The sequence below is a fragment of the Oncorhynchus tshawytscha genome, linkage group LG09, assembly GCF_018296145.1.
Source record: "Oncorhynchus tshawytscha isolate Ot180627B linkage group LG09, Otsh_v2.0, whole genome shotgun sequence".
Lineage (NCBI taxonomy): Eukaryota > Metazoa > Chordata > Actinopteri > Salmoniformes > Salmonidae > Oncorhynchus > Oncorhynchus tshawytscha.
Window position 1 is genome coordinate 60,479,378 of NC_056437.1, and position 17,271 is coordinate 60,496,648.

At 44.4% G+C, this 17,271-nt stretch overlaps 1 protein-coding gene across 2 annotated transcripts; it reads right to left on the minus strand.

Annotated features, from left to right (window-relative positions):
* Positions 1 to 172: 172 nt before the first annotated feature.
* On the minus strand, positions 173 to 16,099 carry slc7a7 (solute carrier family 7 member 7). Of its 2 annotated transcripts, XM_024373555.2 has the most exons (11): positions 15,982 to 16,099; positions 15,339 to 15,646; positions 12,715 to 13,367; positions 6,260 to 6,385; positions 5,859 to 6,003; positions 2,811 to 2,934; positions 2,511 to 2,614; positions 2,265 to 2,361; positions 1,728 to 1,877; positions 1,310 to 1,493; positions 173 to 991 (listed from the first exon to the last, which is right to left on the minus strand). In XM_024373555.2, exons 3-11 carry the CDS (start codon positions 13,217 to 13,219, stop codon positions 915 to 917), a joined length of 1,512 nt encoding a protein of 503 aa, XP_024229323.1. In that variant the 5' UTR covers positions 13,220 to 13,367; positions 15,339 to 15,646; positions 15,982 to 16,099; the 3' UTR covers positions 173 to 914. The 2 variants fall into 2 exon arrangements, with proteins under 2 accessions (XP_024229323.1, XP_024229324.1); XM_024373556.2 differs by lacking the exon at positions 15,339 to 15,646 and having other exon boundaries at positions 15,982 to 16,088.
* Between the last annotated feature and the right edge of the window lie 1,172 nt (positions 16,100 to 17,271).

A 17,271-nucleotide genomic window follows, 5' to 3' on the forward strand; every position in this document is an offset into this window, starting at 1 on the left:
TCATTTCATTTGTCGGCGGTGGTCTCGTATTGTTACATTAAAACCATTTAGAAAATAAAGGTTGCTAACATGGCAGCTATTCTAAAACCTGGTCGATTTCTATATCGCTCTGGTTACAACTACTGTCTGTATTCTACTCATCCATGGTGGGAATTTAGAAGAAAAAGTTAGTAACATTTCTATCAGTAATTTATTATAAATACAGTGTAAACCATGGACTCAACCAACCCCCCTCCCCCCTTGCTTCACAAAGATCTTAAGGTGGGACAGACATTTACATAGAACACAAAAAAAGTGGCTAGAGCAACCTATATTCTACAGGTGATGCCAAAGATGACATTTGTCAGCAGTGCTGTTTCAATGATGATCTACCTACCCACAAAACAAATTAACCCTCTAATTAGATTTCTTTCCTACATGTCTTCAGTATCTCTTGTTATTCAATAATGACATTTTATTAATGCCACTTCACAGGTATTAGTAGACATATAGCTCTGTGCTTATAAAGGCAGCCCCATTCTGATATTTTGCCCAATTATTGGCAAAAGAGCTGATCTGATTGGTCAAAATACCAATTAGTGGAAACAGATCAGAATTGGGCTGCCTGTGCAGATGCCTACATTGAAAAATCATAAATATCAGTATTTGAGTAAAATATGTAAGGCATAGGAATGGTTTAGTATTGATACATCAGGAATGTGTGTGTAGAACGTCCTCCTCAGAGGCAGCTGGAGTGTCATCCTGGCCGTAGAACGACCCCATCGTCCAATGAACATGAACATATCATGGCGATAATTGGTTGGCCAGAGATTTGGTCCAATGAATGGCTGCGGTTTGAATCAGCAGCCCATGGCTGAGGGAAATACTGGCCAGGAAGTGTTTTGTGCGTCTTCAGTGTGTTGCTTCTTATCTCTTCACTCCAACTTTTCTATGACATCCAACTCAGTCACAACAGAATAGCACACCTTCTGAATCAACAGACCAAAGTTGGCTAGAGGGAGAGAGGATGAGAGACCTATCCATCAAATACATCATCAATGTAGTGACATTAGCAATAGCATGAGAGGTGCACTTTGGTTGAAGAATGTACATTTAAAAAATGTAGGCATACAAAATAATGTACTTACATAACTCATGTCATACCAAACTAGGGTCGTAAAATTCCAGTAATTTCCCCAAAGTTCCCAGGTTTTCCAGAAATCCTGGTTTGGTAGATTCCCTGGGATTTTCCAGAAACCCTGGGAATTTGGGTAAAGTCCCCAGATTTTTGCAACACTATACTAAATTCAAACATTCATCTGATTCTTACCAAAGAACCTGCGGAGCCACATGGGCCTTTTGGTGGCGGGAGTGTAGATACACAGGAAGTAAACGGGGACTCCTGATAGGGCGATGCCGATGCCAATCAGAGAGTTGATAGTGTCACTGTAGATGGGAACCACCACTAGGAACACGGTGCAGAAACAGAAGATGATCGGGAAGAACAGACTGAGCTGATAGATAGAGAGAGAGATAGAGAGAGACAAGAAGAGTTGTCACAACTATCAAACAGGGTCTGGTATTGACGTCAAACAGTGAAAGAGATTCAAAACTATTGTGAATTACAGTACAAACGCTTCAGACATTACAACACCAATGGAAGTTTGCATTTGAATATGTCTATAGGCTACAGTGTTTTGTGCTGAGCCTATTGGTGTTAAAGGTGAATGTGTGGACGATTGTGTTACCTTGAGGGGTCGGACTCTGTCTGGCTGTTTCCAGCGCAGGTACAGCTGTCCCAGGATAGACAGGCCCACAAAGAACCAGTAGCTGAAGCTGTAGTAGTTGATCAGTTTAAAGATGTCCTCCACACACAGATAGACCAGAGCCATGGCACCCTATAGCATAGAGCAACAGCACTATGTCAATATACTGTACATACAGACTATGTTTCAGAGACACTGTAGAAAGAGGGAGAGCTGAACTCTACAGGACAGACAGACAAACAGTGCGCTGAGGCAGACAGAACAACGGGTTAAAATAAAGGACTGCTGAGATAGGTAGGCAGATTTCTGGGACAGACGGAACCCGGAGGCAGACAAAACGATGGGTCCGAATTTTCGGTAGACGCAGAAGCAGAACGTTGACACAGAACTCGGACAAATGCAAAACTGAACAATGATAACAACTCGTAAGACAATGGAAATGTACATTTTTCAACACAGACAGTCAGACAGATGCATCCCCACACAAAAACACAGAGACAGTTTTGCAGGATGACTGACGTTGAAGAGCAGTGCGGGGATGGGGGTGTAGCGGGTGACGTGGATCATGCAGAGGTAGTCTGGGAGATGGCCCTCTCTGGAGCCCACGAAGAACAGCCTGCAGAGAACACACACACACACAGGGTTATCGCGTGTTGGTCAAATAAGGAGGAGAGGATCAGTGATAACAGTAACGATGATGAAGAGGAGGATGATGATGTGATAATGATAGTTAAGACGCGTATCCGTCATGTCATTCTGATTCACCTGGAGGCAGCCAGGATAGAAGCGTTGAGTCCTCCGAAGCAGGAGAGAGCCACCGCTAGAGGGATGGTCCAGTTCATCACACCAAACACCTGGTCTGCAAACGTCTGGGGGAATAAAAACAGATCTTATACTACACCAATTCAAAAACGCTTACAGTACATCCTATGACAAAGTCATTTTGGGCTTATTCAATGAGATGATACTACGGATAGAATTGTATACATCTGACATACTGTATAGAACCCGGCTTTATGTTGTGTCATGTACAGGGAATCCTATTTCGATCCGAAGTGAACTTACCACAGCCACAGCGTCACTGTCCAGGATGGCGGGAATGGGCAGCACAGTGTAGTAGGCAACATTGGTCAGGATGTAGATCACAGTGACGATGGGCATGGAGATGGCGATGGCCAGGGGCAGGTTCCTGTAGATCACACAAACAAAACACCAGGGGGAGACAGAGACACTTAGATTTTTAGAAAACAACACAGCAAGTACGAAAACATAGGATGGCTCGGATACATCCAGGGTTCTCCATGAGTGAACGGGTCAAGAGTTGAGTCGGAGGAGGAGGAGCAGGGGGGAGGAGCAGAGGGAGGAGGCGGGGTGTGCTTGTCACGTAATCTGCCTGAGAACTCCTGGAAGTAGCTTGTGATCCAGTCATGTCTGTCCTGCTCCATTTCATCAGCGTTTAAGTGTGCGAATCAGAGCCAAGGGGATCAGATAAATCCTTCCCTCAGGAGGAAGAGCCCCTCGCCTTCCCCTGCATAAAACACCACTACCCATTCAGTAGGTTCTCCCTTTCCATACCTCCCATCCTTGCCTCATCAAACCACTATTACTTGACATTCTCTACCAATCGCAACCACTCCATATATTCCTACATACTCCCCTCTCCTTATTACACTTGCATCCTCTCAAGTCTCCCATTCATTCTACACCTATGCCCTCTCATCCTTCTACTCAGTGGTGTAAAGTACTTAAAGTAAAAATAGTTTACAGTACTACGTTAAGTCTTTTTTTGGGGGGTTGATCTGCACCTTACTATACATATTTTATGACAACTTTCACTTCACTACATTCCTAAAGAAAATTATGTACTTTTTACTCCATACATTTTCCCTGGCTGGAAAAAGTATTAAATCAAATCAAACTTTATTTGTCACATGCACCGATTTGTCACATGCACCGATTTGTCACGTGCGTGGTCTACAAGTGTAGACCTTACTGTGAAGTGCTTACTTACAAGCCCTTAACCAACAAGTGTAGACCTTACTGTGAAATGCTTACTTACAAGCCCTTAACCAACAGTGCAGTTCAAGAAGAGTTAAGAAAATATTTACCAAATAAACTAAAGTAAAACATAATAAAAAGTAACACAATAACATAACAACAATGATGCTATATATATATATATACATGGGGTAATTTTAATGGCTTTCCTCTGACACCACCTATTATATAGGTCCTGGATTGTAGGAAGCTTGGCCCCAGTGATGCACTGGGCTGTACGCACTACCCTCTGTAGTGCCTTATGGTCAGATGCTGAGCAGTTGCCATACAGGCAGTGATGCAACTGGTCAGGATGCTCTCGATGGTGCAGCTGTAGAACTTTTTGAGGATCTGGGGACCCATGCCAAATCTTTTCAGTCTCTTGTGGGGGAAAGGGTGTTGTCGTGCCCTCTTCACGACTGTCTTGGTGTGTTTGGACCATGATAGATCGTTGATGATGTGGACACCAAGGAACTTGAATACTCTCGACCCGCTCTCCTACAGCCCCGTTGATCTTAATGGGGCCCGTTCGGCCTGCCTTTTCCTGTAGTCCACGATCAGCTTCTTTGTCTTGCTCACATTGAGGGAGAGGTTGTTGTGTTGTCCTGGCACCACATTGCCAGGTCTCTGACCTCCTCCCTATAAGCTGTCTCATTGTTGTGGGTGATCAGGCCTACCACTGTTGTGTCGTCAGCAAACTTAATGATGGTGTTGGAGTCGTGTTTGGCCACGCAGTCGTGGGTGAACAGGGAGTACAGGAGAGGAATAAGTACATACCCCTGAGGGGCCCCTGTGTTGAGGATCAGCGTGGCAGATGTGTTGTTGCCTACCCTTACCACCTGGGGGCGGCCTGTCAGGAAGTCTAGGATCCAGTTGCAGAGGGAGGTGTTTAGTCCCAGGATCCTTAGCTTAGTGATGAGCTTCGTGGGCACTATGGTGTTGAACACTGAGCTGTAGTCAATGAACAGCATTCCCCCATAGGTGTTACTTTTGTCCAGGTGGGAAAGGGCAGTGTGGAGTGCGATTGAGATTGCGTCATCTGTGGATCTGTTTGGGCGGTATGCGAATTGGAGTGGTTCTAGGGTATCCGGGAGGATGCTGTTGATGCCTTTCAAAGCACTTCATGGCTACCGACGTGAGTGCTACAGGGCGGTAATCATTTAGGCAGATTACCATCGCTTCCTTGGGCACAGGGACTATGGTGGGCTGCTTGAAACATGTAGGTATTACAGACTCAGTCAGGGAGAGGTTGAAAATGTCAGTGAAGACAATTGCCAGTTGGTCCATGCATGCTTTGAGTACACGTCCTGGTAATCCATCTGGCCCTGTGGCTTTGTGAATGTTGACCTGTGAATGTTATCACACAGTCATCCAAAACAGCTGGTGCTCTCGTGCATGCTTCAGTGTTGCTTGCTTCGAAGTGAGCATAAAAGGCATTTAGCTTGTCTGGTAGGCTCACTGGGCAGCTCGCGTCTGGGTTTCCCTGTGTAGTCCATAATAGTTTTCAAGCCCTGCCATCTCCGACGAGCGTCAGAGCCGGTGTAGTAGTTACATTTTCAACGCTTAGCAGGTCAGGAAAATGGTCCAATTCACGCACTTATCAAGAGTACATCCCTGGTCATCCCTACTGCCTCTGATCTGGCAGACTCATTTGTAAATTATGTCTGCGTGTTGTAGTGTGCCACTGGCTACCCATACATTAAAATAACAAGGACATTGTGCCTTATGGTTTGCTTAATATGAGCAATTTGAAATGATTTTGATACTTAAGTATCTTTTTTGCAATAACATTTACTTTGATCCTTAAGTATATTTAAAACCAAATACCTTTAGACTTTTACTCAAGTAGAATTTTACTGGATAACTTTCACTTGAGTCATTTTCTATTAAGGTATCTTTACTCAGTTGTCTACTTTTTCCACCACTGCCTTAACTCATTCCATATATCTAAGCCTCCATTCACTATACTCTCATTGCTACCCATCCTCTACTCCTTCACTACTCCTCATTCCTTACAGAGGGTTAACCCTTTACCCACTGGTGCCTTCATCCTGCCCTCCCTGTCTCCCCCCTAACCTCTCTGGGTTTTTGATCTCCTCCGTGACGAAGTTCAGTGTGTCCCATCCGGAGTAAGAGAACAGAGCAGAGTAAAGCGCCAGAGCTATGTTTCCTGGATCCGTCGACGAGCCCTCAAACATGCCCTCAAAGTTCTGTGTCTGACCTGAGGAACACACACACACACACACACATTATAACACGTACATAAATAACATACATTCACTGGTGCAAATGAATGCATGTCAATATAAGATATAAATATGTAAGTTATGTCAAATAAATGTCTGTTAAGGAACATGTCCGAGTGTTCACAGTGTGCATGTCTGTGTCTGTGAATGTACCGTATAGTGGATGGATGGGTGAATATTTGTATGATATTAGTGATTTGTATTGAGTGGGAGACATCCTGTCATCGGTACCTTGGCTTATCTTGAACAGGCCGGTGATGATGACAGCGATGAGGGCGATGACCTTAGCATAGGTGAAGAAGTCCTGGACACGCGTCCCCCACTTCACATAGGCACAGTTCACAAAGGTCAGCAAACCTGTGGGAGAGACACAGACATTAAGATCTACGTTACTGCAGAGTGAGACAGAGAGACGGAGCGCACCCACACACGCACACACACACACTGCATTGTGGGGCTGAGCTGCATGGGTCTGAGGTGCCTACTATAGCAACACCATTATACCTCAGTGTAGGCTTCTCTATCTACATAACGGGGTCCCTGAGAGTCAGAATTCCTTGTGGATGAGCAAGTCTGGACTCTGATTGGCCACTACGCTGACATGTACGTGTGTGCGTGTTCTAGTTTTAGAGTCTGCGTAGCTTGAGGAAATGAGGCTGCTGACTGCAGCAGTCCAGCCAGTTGTTTTCCACAGAAGGAAAGACCAGAGAGCAGACAGATAAAGTGCACTCCTTGAAATTATTTAAAGACCTCGACAAAACATTAGTCAAAGCACTAACATACTGACACACTGTCTAGCTTCCTGACTGACAAATACACACTGACTGACTGTCTAGCTTCCTGACTGACAAATACAAACTGACTGACTGTCTAGCTTCCTGGCTGACAGATACACACTGACTGATCTGTCTAGCTTCCTGGCTGACAGATACACACTGACTGACTGTCTAGCTTCCTGGCTGACAAATACACACTAACTGCCTGACTGGCTAGCTACTTACAAATACACACTAACTACCTGACTGACTAGCTTATTGACAAATACAGACTGGCTGCCTGACTGACTAGCTTACTGACAAATACACACTGACTGCCTGACTGACTACTTTACTGACAAACTGACTGGCTTTCTGACAGATACAGACTGGCTGACTGACTGTCCAATCGACTTACTGACAGAAACAGACAGTTGCTAACTGTGTCCTTGTACACTGCTCCCCCAGTTTTAAGAAAACATGTTTTCCAGTTAACCTTATCTCTCTCTCTCTCCCTCTCTGTCCTTATCAGTGTTTGTTCCTTCAAGTTCATAAAGTTACATGGAGATAGATTCATAGGATGGTCCAGTCTGAATCATTACTGTTCTCCTTTTCACTGAGATTGAATATGTATTCAATGTATCAATGTATCCCTCCTTTCAAAATGGTGACATCCCAAACGACACCCTATTCCCTATGTAGTAAACTACTTTTCATCAGTGCCCTTTTAGAGACACCCTATACAATCTCACACATTACATCATGTTTAGTGAACCTTTAAAATACTAAAAATGCTCCTCAGCAATATATTCATGCAAAGCAGCCATAATATCATGTACCATACAGTGTTTGCCTAAATGATTAACACTCAAGTTCATATCTAAACTCAGCAAAAGAAGAAACGCCCTCTCCCTTTCAACTGCGTTTATTTTCAGCAAACTTAACATATGTTAATATTTGTATGAACATAAGATTCAACAACTGAGACATAAACTGAACAAGTTCCACAGACATGTGACTAACAGAAATTGAATAATGCGTCCCTGAACAAGGGGGGGGGGTCAAAATCAAAAGTAACAGTCAGTATCTGGTGTGGCCACCAGCTGCATTAAATACTGCAGTGCATCTCCTCATCATGGACTGCACCAGATTTGCCAGTTCTAGCTGTGAGATGTTACCCCACTCTTCCACCAAGGCACCTGCAAGTTCCCGGACATTTCTGGGGGGAATGGCCCTAGCCCCTCACCCTCTGATCCAACAGGTCCCAGACGTGCTCAATGGGATTGAGATCCGGGCTCGTCGCTGGCCATGGCAGAACACTGACATTCCTGTCTTGCAGGAAATCACGCACATAACGAGCAGTGTGGCTGGTGGCATTGTCATGCTGGAGGGTCATGTCAGGATGAGCCTGCAGGAAGGGTACCACATGAGGGAGGAGGATGTCTTCCCTGTAACGCACAGTGTTGAAATTGCCTGCAATGACAACAAGCTCAGTCCGATGATGCTGTGACACACCGCCCCAGACCATGACAGACCCTCCACCTCCAAATCGTCCTGCCTCAGAGTACAGGCCTCTGTGTTACGCCGATTCCTTCGACAATGAACGTGAATCCGACCAGAAGAACACTTTTTGCCAGTCCTGTCTGGTCCAGCGACAGTGGGTTTGTGCCCATAGGCGATGTTGCCAGTGATGTCTGGTGAGGACCTGCCGTACGACAGGCCTACAAGCCCTCAGTCTAGCCTCTCTCAGCCTATTGCGGACAGTCTGAACCCTGATGGAGGGATTGTGCATTCCTGGTGTAACTCGGGCAGTTGTTGTTGCCATCCTGTACCTGTACCTGCAGGTGTGATGTTCGGATGTACCGATTGAAATGTTTCCCCTTAAATCACTCAAGTGTTGCTTTAGCAGTATGCTTAGGGTCATTGTCCTGCTGGAAGGTGAACCTCCGTCCCAGTCTCAAATCTCTGGAAGACTGAAAAAGGTTTCACTCAAGAAGTTCCCCGTATTTAGCGCCATCCATCATTCCTTCAATTCTGACCAGTTTCCCAGTCCCTGCCGATGAAAAACATCCCCACTGCATGATGCTGCCACCACCATGCTTCACTGGGGGGATGGTATTCTCGGGGTGATGAGAGGTGTTGGGTTTGCGCCAGACATAGTGTTTTCCTTGATGGCCAAAAAGCTCTACCAGAGTACCTTCTTCCATATGTTTGGGGAGTCTCTCACATGCCTTTTGGCGAACACCAAACGTGTTCGCTTATTTTATTCTTTAAGCAATGGCTTTTTTTCTGGACACTCTTCTGTAAAGCCCAGCTCTGTGGAGTGTACGGCTTAAGGTGGTCCTATGGACAGATACTCCAATCTCCGCTGTGGAGCTTTGCAGCTCCTTCAGGGTTATCTTTGGTCTCTTTTTTTGCTTCTCTGCTTTAATACAGTCCTTGCCTGGTCTGTGAGTTTTGGTGGGCAGCCCTCTCTTGGAAAGTTTGTTGTGGTGCCATATTATTTCCATTTTTTAATAATGGATTTAATGGTGCTCCGTGGGATGTTCAAAGTTTGATAATAAAACAAATATAACCCAACCCTGATCTGTTCTCCACAACTTTGTCTCTGACCTGTTTGGAGAGCTCCTTGGTCTTCATGTGCCACTTGCTTAGTGACGTTGTAAGGCTCTGGGGCCTTTCAGAACAGGTGTATATATACTGAGATCGTGTGACAGATCATGTGACACTTAAATAAAGTCAACCTGTGTGCAATCTAACTAATTATGTGACTTCTGAAGGTAATTGGTTGCACCAGATCTTAGTTAGGGGCTTCATAGCAAAGGGGGTGAATACATATGCACCAACCACTTTTCAGTTATAAATATTTTTTAAACAAGTAATTTTTTCATTTCACTTCACCAATTTGAACTATTTTGTGTATGTCCATTACATGAAATCCAAATAAAAATCTATTTAAATTACAGGTTGTAATGCAACAAAATAAGTAGAATAGTTTTGCAAGGAACTGTATATAGAAAAGTATGTGGACACCCCTTCAAATTAGTGGATTTGGCTATTTCAGCAAAACCTGTTGCTGACAGGTATGTAACATCGAGCACACAGATATGCAATCTCCATAGACAAACATCGGCAGTAGAATGGCCTTACTGAAGAGCTCAGTGACTTTCAACGTGGCACCGTCATAGGACGCTACCTTTCCAACAAGTCATTTCGGCAAATTCCTGCTCTGCTCGAGCTGCCCCATGCAACTGTAAGTGCTGTTATTGGGAAGCGAAGTGGTAGGCCACAGATGTTCACAGAACGGGATGATGAGTGCTGAAGCGCGTAGCCCGTAAAAATCGTCGGTCCTCGGTTGCAACACTCACTACAGAGTTTCCAAACCTTTTCTGGAAGCAACGTCAGCACAATAAATGTTCGTCGGGAGCTTCGCAGTGGAAACGCGTTCTCTGGAATGACGAATCACGCTTTATTATGTGGCAGTCCGACGGACAAATCTCGATTTGGCGGATGACTGGAGAACGCTACCTGCCCCAATGCATAGTGCCAACGGTCTGGGGCTGTTTTTCATGGTTCGGGCTAGGCCCCTTTAGTTCCAGTGAAGGGAAATCTTAATGGTACAGCAGACAATGACATTGTAGACGATTCTGTGCTTCCAACTTTGTGGCAACAGTTTGGGGAAGGACCTTTCCTGTTTTATCATGACAATGCCCCCGTGCACAATGCGAGTTCCATACAGAAATGGTTTGTCGAGATCGGTGTGGAAAAACTTGACTGGTCTGCACAGAGCCCTATTATGCAGACTGCAAGCCAGGACTAACAACATCAGTGCCCGACCTCACTAATGCTCTTGTGGCTGAATGGAAGCAAGTCCCTGCTGCAATCTTCCAACATCAAGTGGAAAGCCTTCCATGAAGAGTGGAGGCTGTTATAGCAGCAAAGGGGGAGACAACTCCATATTAATGTCCATGATTTTGGAATGAGATGTTTGACAAGCAGGTGTCCACATTTTGGTCATGTAGTGTATTTCAGTCTTCTGTGATGTATATAAAGTGCAATATTGGGACGCAAACTCTATATCTGACACGGTACAGGTGTCTTCTTTCTTTAAGCCCATAACCATGTATGTGTATACTTTTGTTTCAAAGTAGATTTGTTTAAGACCACCAAGAAACACTGTATGTGACCCTGATTTAGCCCACTGCAGTAAAAGGTTAAACATAACATATCACACCACCCAGACCGGTCCAGACAGAGACAGTGAGTGATCTGGACTAACAGATGACTGACAGAGCGTGGTTGTATTGACAGTGAAAGGCTAGAAGGGTGGGAGGGGGTAGATCAGGTTGGTCCTGTTGGATAATCTAGATCTGGACCAGATGTGAGGGGAGGTCAAAATAAGGGGAAGATTGACGTCTGCCATGGTTCGCACAGTCCTGTGGTGTACGGAGTACTCCTAACCACCGATACAGGATCAGGTATTTTTCAATCAGCCTGATGGTTAAGGTTGGGGTTGACAGTAGGGTAATCTGATCCTATAGCTGTGGTAATAGCTCATTTCTACCTGGTCTTTTCATTGGCTGTTGAAGTCCCCTAACGCCTGTAACCACTGATACAGGATCAGGTATTTTCCCATCCACTTGATGGTTAAGGTAAGGATGTGGTGCAGTGACATCTGATCCTAGAACTGCGGTTATGGTTCACTTCTTTGCCATGCTTCAAGACCGGAGTCAGAGTCTTGAAGTAGAAAATACATTTACCTTTTTAACTAGCAGCTATCAGCACATTCACAGTCCTCAAAGCATTGTTTATCTAAGTGTGTGTGTTGTAATTAGATGATTGAGTGTTAATTATTACTTTAGTAAATATTGTAACAGTGTTCCACCTGGTTTCCGTAGTAGACTTCTGTCTCGTTGACTCAGGGTTCCATCTTGTTGCTAATATTCTGTTAGTTATTTTTTTACTTTTTTTTTATATAACCTTTATTTAACTTGGCATGTCCGTTAAGAACAAATTCTTATTTGCAATGACAACCAACCGTAGCCAAGCCCTAACCCAGACGACGTTGGGTCAATTGTGCCAATTGATGGGACTCCCAATCCCGGGCCGTGATACAGCCTGGAATCGAACCAGGTACTATAGCGACACCTCTTGCACTGAGATGCAGTGCCTTAGACCGCTGTGCCACTCAGGAGCCCCTATCAATCTGTCAATCTGTTCCAGTAGTCTGTCTTATACGTAACCTACTAATGTCTGTCAAACTCACAAGAATAATATGACTGTGAGTGGTTGTGCTGAGGTCCAGTTTACTACTAATCAGCTAGAACAATATCCATGTCTCAACACTCCCACTCTGCTCTCTACAAATTACCTTACTAACCTCTATTCATCCTCGTCTCCCTTGGTTTATAAATTATCAATTTACAGTACACTATTGTCATGGGTCACGGGCTATGCTTGCAGTTTCATCTGGTCAGGTCATGTGATAAGACAAGTCACACAGACATTTTAAAATAGTTGAGTGGATTCTCCTTTCCCCTATCTTCGGTCTTTTAGACAGGAAGCACGTGTTGTAGTCTGTTGTCTCTGTCCTCCCCTCGCTGTTCCTCTTTCAACCTCTAGTGTTCCCTTCGGTTGCTGAGGTGCTTGACGTGGGTATGTCGTCATTTACTTTCTGTTCCCCTTTCCCACAAAGAGAGGCGCATAAACCCATATATCCACGTTTAGCACAAACGGGACTGTGAACGCACACACAGTCACTATGCAAAGTCCTTGCCAATACTATGGTTGGGGCCCCAAGTTTTTCTTGATAAGTTCCAGTGGTTAGGAAAAACCCAGGGCCCAAGCTACAGTAGAGACAGTGGAACAGTACTGCACCAACACACCAACAAGAACCCCCCCCCCCATACACAACGACTATAACATACTCACATATACAGGCCGCTGCCAGCATGCGGTTAGCCAGATAGGGGGCTATGCAGGTGGGGAAGACGGGCTGCACCATGTAGTTAGAGAAGGTGATGGCTATGACCGCCTGGCTGGTGGGCTCTATGATCAACAGGGAAGTCCACAGCCTGATGAAGGCCAGAAACCCTCCGAAGGCCTCCAGGATGTAAGCATAACTGGCCCCTGACTTGGTGATGGTGGTCCCCAGCTCGGCATAACACAAGGCCCCGAACACAGAGAAGATACCGCCGATGGTCCACACTACCAGCGACAGCCCATAGGAGGCGCTGTAGATTAACACACCTTTAGGCGAGACGAAGATGCCCGAGCCAATCATGTTGCCCACGATGAGACACACGCCGTTCAGGAGAGAGATCTCCTTCTTCAGCTTCATGGAATCGTTGTCGCCCCCCGAGTCACCTGACTTGAGCGATGGCGACCTGCCGTTGGTGGCGTGTGCTTGCGTGGGGGCGGGGCTGTAAGACGCCATTGTGGTGGAGTGGAGGTTGGAGATGGGATGTGGGGAAGTGAGCAACAGTGATTGGACCAGGTGGCTGTCAATCAGTCAGTTGGTGGAGAGGATTGGTTATAAGAGCTTAGGTAAAGTTGTTTTCCAGCTATGAGGGTCCCTCTGACATCTGTGGAAAAAAAGAGACATACAAGAGTGTTTGGGTGTTGCCGTGGAAACCAAGCTGTCATCAAATGGAACCTTCAGTTCTTTTTCTTTTTTTTTGTACATAAATGTTTGTTTGTGATACCTTGGTAACTAACTGAATACAATTCACAAACACAAATGTTAACAAACACACACACACGCTGTTGGTTATCGGATAGGGTTTCACAGATGGCAATTTGAGAGCCATTAGGGGTTTTAGTAAATGACCTTTTAAGCTTAAGTGTATTGACAGAGTGAGAGAGAGAGGCACACAGGCCTGACAACACTATAACGTTCATTACCGGCTGTCACTGACTGCCAATGTGATATTTTTAGTCTTAACTGTAACTATTCTACAGTGACATACACCAAGCTTTGCTAGGAGTCAACAGCATGCTGACCCGAAGCGTCATGTTTTGCAAAGTTCATTACCTTCAGCAGCATGTGTGGAGTTTGAATGACTAGACACATGCTGTGTTAATGCATCTTAGTGCATCAGTGCCAGTATATCACACATGCTCAGTCAGGACAGACAGCACATGAACAAAACAACACACACATCACACTGCTCTGTGTGAGAGAGGGGACAGGGCCGGGCAGGGGTCCTGGGCTAGCTATAGTTTTATTACACACACACACACACACACACACACACACACACACATACTGCTCTGTGTGAGAGAGGGGCCAGGGCAAGGGCCACCAGCTACTTAATGGCTATTTCTGGTACAAGATAAGTTGTTTTTGGGGATCCCTGAAGGGTAGGGGAGGGAGTTGATTGAAAAACATATGAATAGACCACGGAACTGTGTCGTAGTGAACAATAATGCTGATTGGACTGGATGAACAGTACTTGGCCTGTAGAGCAAGACAGGGGATGAAAAAACAACACAGAATTAGACCATAACATAATTAGGCCAGAGGCAAACAGGAACAGGAGACTGGTAGAAACAAGGAGAGCAATGAAGTAGATAGACATATTGACCAATTGATAGAAAAAGAACACATACCATCAGAAGAGCAACATTTTTTTTGGAGAAAACAGGTGGGAGTGAATGAGTGTGTGAGAGAGAGAGAATCAGAGTCAATCCATAGAGCTGTGTGGCTCTGGAGAAAATCAATTCCAGTACAAAACAACAGGTCAATGACAGGCAGTCATATCATATCACAGGGACAGAGCATCGTCCTCCTGACACAGGAAGTAAAGACAGGTCTGATCACATGAATGCACCTTACATCATAGGACGCCAGGAAAAGAGAGCTCAAATGAATACAGTAGAGACGTAGGCTACACAGTCCGTGGTGGGGTTGAGACGGGGTGGGGGAGAAGGGGAGAGATGGCGAAGTAGTGCAGCTAGATAGACAGCCCTGGCATGTGAGTTCAGTTGAAAAGAAAGAGTGATTGGGGGAGGACAGTAGATAGCCTAGTCTCAGCGCGTGATTACAAAGGGCAGGGCAGAAGGGCAGGAGACGTTCACAAGTAGAGGCCCTGGAAGTGAGGTGCAAGGTCCAAGCAGGCACTGATAAGTAGTCTACTCAAAGAGATATACCACTCAAGGTTGCTGTGTCCTACCTGAAATATATGCTCTCTCTCTGATCTCTATTCTCCTCTCTCGCTCACTGTCTCAAAGCTAGAAATAAACTATTCAGTATGACAAGTTAGCGGAAATCATTCGGCCAACTCAGAGACTTATTCATTGCAAAGCTGGCAAAGCTGCAGAGTTGACACAGCGCATTTTATTGATGAACGTTAGCTACATAGGAATGCCATTAGAAGTTCATATGTAATGTAACGATAGCTCCTGGGAAAAAACACGTGTTAAACAGATAGTAAAATGTACAATTACAGTCAAACTACATTCTCTGTATTTGAAATATATAACATAAATGTAAAAACCCTGCATTGCTACTGTAGGTTAGTTAGGTTACATGCCAATTAATTCAGGGGTTTTACCTTTTCCAGGTGGCTATAGTTGAACTTGGCTTTCTTTCCTTGGGTGTCCTCTTGCTCTTCTTCTCGAAAGCCTATGTGGCAGCTTTTTATACCACGTTCATTTCATCCCTCATTGTTTTACTCACTATTGTAACAAAGTGATCAAAATATCTCTGTGCGCTCTCTACTGATGCCCTTCCCTATCTGTCCGTCACGCCGCGTCCTCTGCTCTGACTTGGCTTCCGCCAACCTGCTCGCCCTCCTACCGGAGTCTGAAGGTACACAGTTGATCAGCTGATGAACTGTGTACCTGTTTTCTGTCCCAGATGCTACCAAGGAGACAGGGAAAAGAAGAGGAGGGAGATGGAGGATAATGCCTCTGTGTTTTGATAATGGGTTTCACTGTAAAATGTATTGTTTCCCATCAAATTGATGAATAATGCAGTAACAGGCCTGATCATGTTTACTCGGCTATTCAAAAGTGTAACCGGTGTGAACAGGCTGTTTTAGCGGTGGCCGCTAGTAGCATTTTAGAGGGACCCTGGTTGAAGCCCAGGTTAGGGCGAGGAAAGGAACGGAAGCAATGCTGTAACACAAGTTAACGCATACTTTCTGCTGTGGCAATTAAGGTCAACATGACTCTTTAATTCTTGTTTTAGCCTACCTGTTGATGGTGATGTTTTAGTTTTGGGCTATTATGTTAGGCAATGATGTTGTTGATGTTTCTTTGCTCGTCCTCGTCAATAATCTGGCACAGTAGAAAGCAGCGTGGGAATCAAATGAATGATGAATCACTCTAAGAAATGATTCAAGTACGATTCAAAGGATGTTGAGGACTCGAAGCCACTTAGAATTTTTCATCACTATCCTAATTTATTGTATGTGCCATGTGATCATATTTGAAACCACTATATTATTGTTGAATCAAATAGTTAACAATCTTGATTTAGTGATGAAGACAATGTGAGGAACTATCTGCATTGAATCATTGTAATTGATAAGGGAGCCCAAAATTGGTTACACAGCTCCGTCTTCTGGTCATAATTTGCTACACACCTCCAAATCCTCAATGAACGGTTTGAGAATTAAAGATTAAGATTTTGTTGTTCCAATTACTGAAATTTGACTTCTGCTTTTAACCCAACCCCTCTGAAAGACACCTACATACACATATAGGTTTTGGAGAGGGTGCCCGACGATCTGTTGTTGTGGGGGGGTTGCGTGCCTTGCTCAAGGGCACAACGGTAGGTAATGTTCTCTACGATTTGATACCAGCAACACTCCAGTTGCCAGCTCACTTCCTGACAGATTTTTTCCATCAGACCCGGGATTCAAACTGGCAATCTTCCAGTTGCTAGCTTGCCTCTAAAACATCATTAGGCTTATTGTGGTATCTCTGCTTTTGTGTTGAGTCAGTGTTCATGATTGGCAGAACTTTGAACTTTGTTCTGGTTGTAGTTAGATATTTAAATAATTAACATTAGTTTTGGAAACTTCATCCTGAAGTGATTCATGATCGTTGACAGTGGTGTAAAGTACTTAAGTAAAAATACTTTAAAGAACTACTTATGTAGTTTATTTGGGTATCTGTACTTGACTATTTATAATTTTGACAACTTTTTATTTTACTTCACTACATTCCTAAAGAAAATAATGTACTTTTTACTCCATACATTTTACTTGACACCCAAAAGTACTTGTTACATTTTGAATACTTAGCAGGACAGGAAAATGGTCCAATTCACGCACTTATCAAGATAACATGTGGTCATCCCTACTGCCTCTGATCTGGCGGACTCACTAAACACAAATGCATCATTTGTAAAGCGTTGGATTGTGCCCCTGATTATCCATACAAGACAATGGTGCTGTCTGCTTTGCTTAATATAAGGAATTTGAAATTATTTATAATTTTAGTTTTGATACTTAAGTATATTTTAGCAATTACGTGTAC

What these genes read in the sequence shown, in the direction of transcription:
- slc7a7 (XM_024373555.2), bottom strand. Translation starts at nt 13,219, where the DNA reads ATGGCGTCTTACAGCCCCGCCCCCACGCAAGCACACGCCACCAACGGC. An exon ending in TCCCCGCACTGCTCTTCAAC is followed by an intron (nt 1,878 to 2,264) that starts GTCAGTCATCCT and finishes TCTATGCTATAG; the next exon opens with GGTGCCATGGCTCTGGTCTA. An exon ending in ACAGAGTCCGACCCCTCAAG is followed by an intron (nt 1,494 to 1,727) that starts GTAACACAATCG and finishes TCTATCTATCAG; the next exon opens with CTCAGTCTGTTCTTCCCGAT.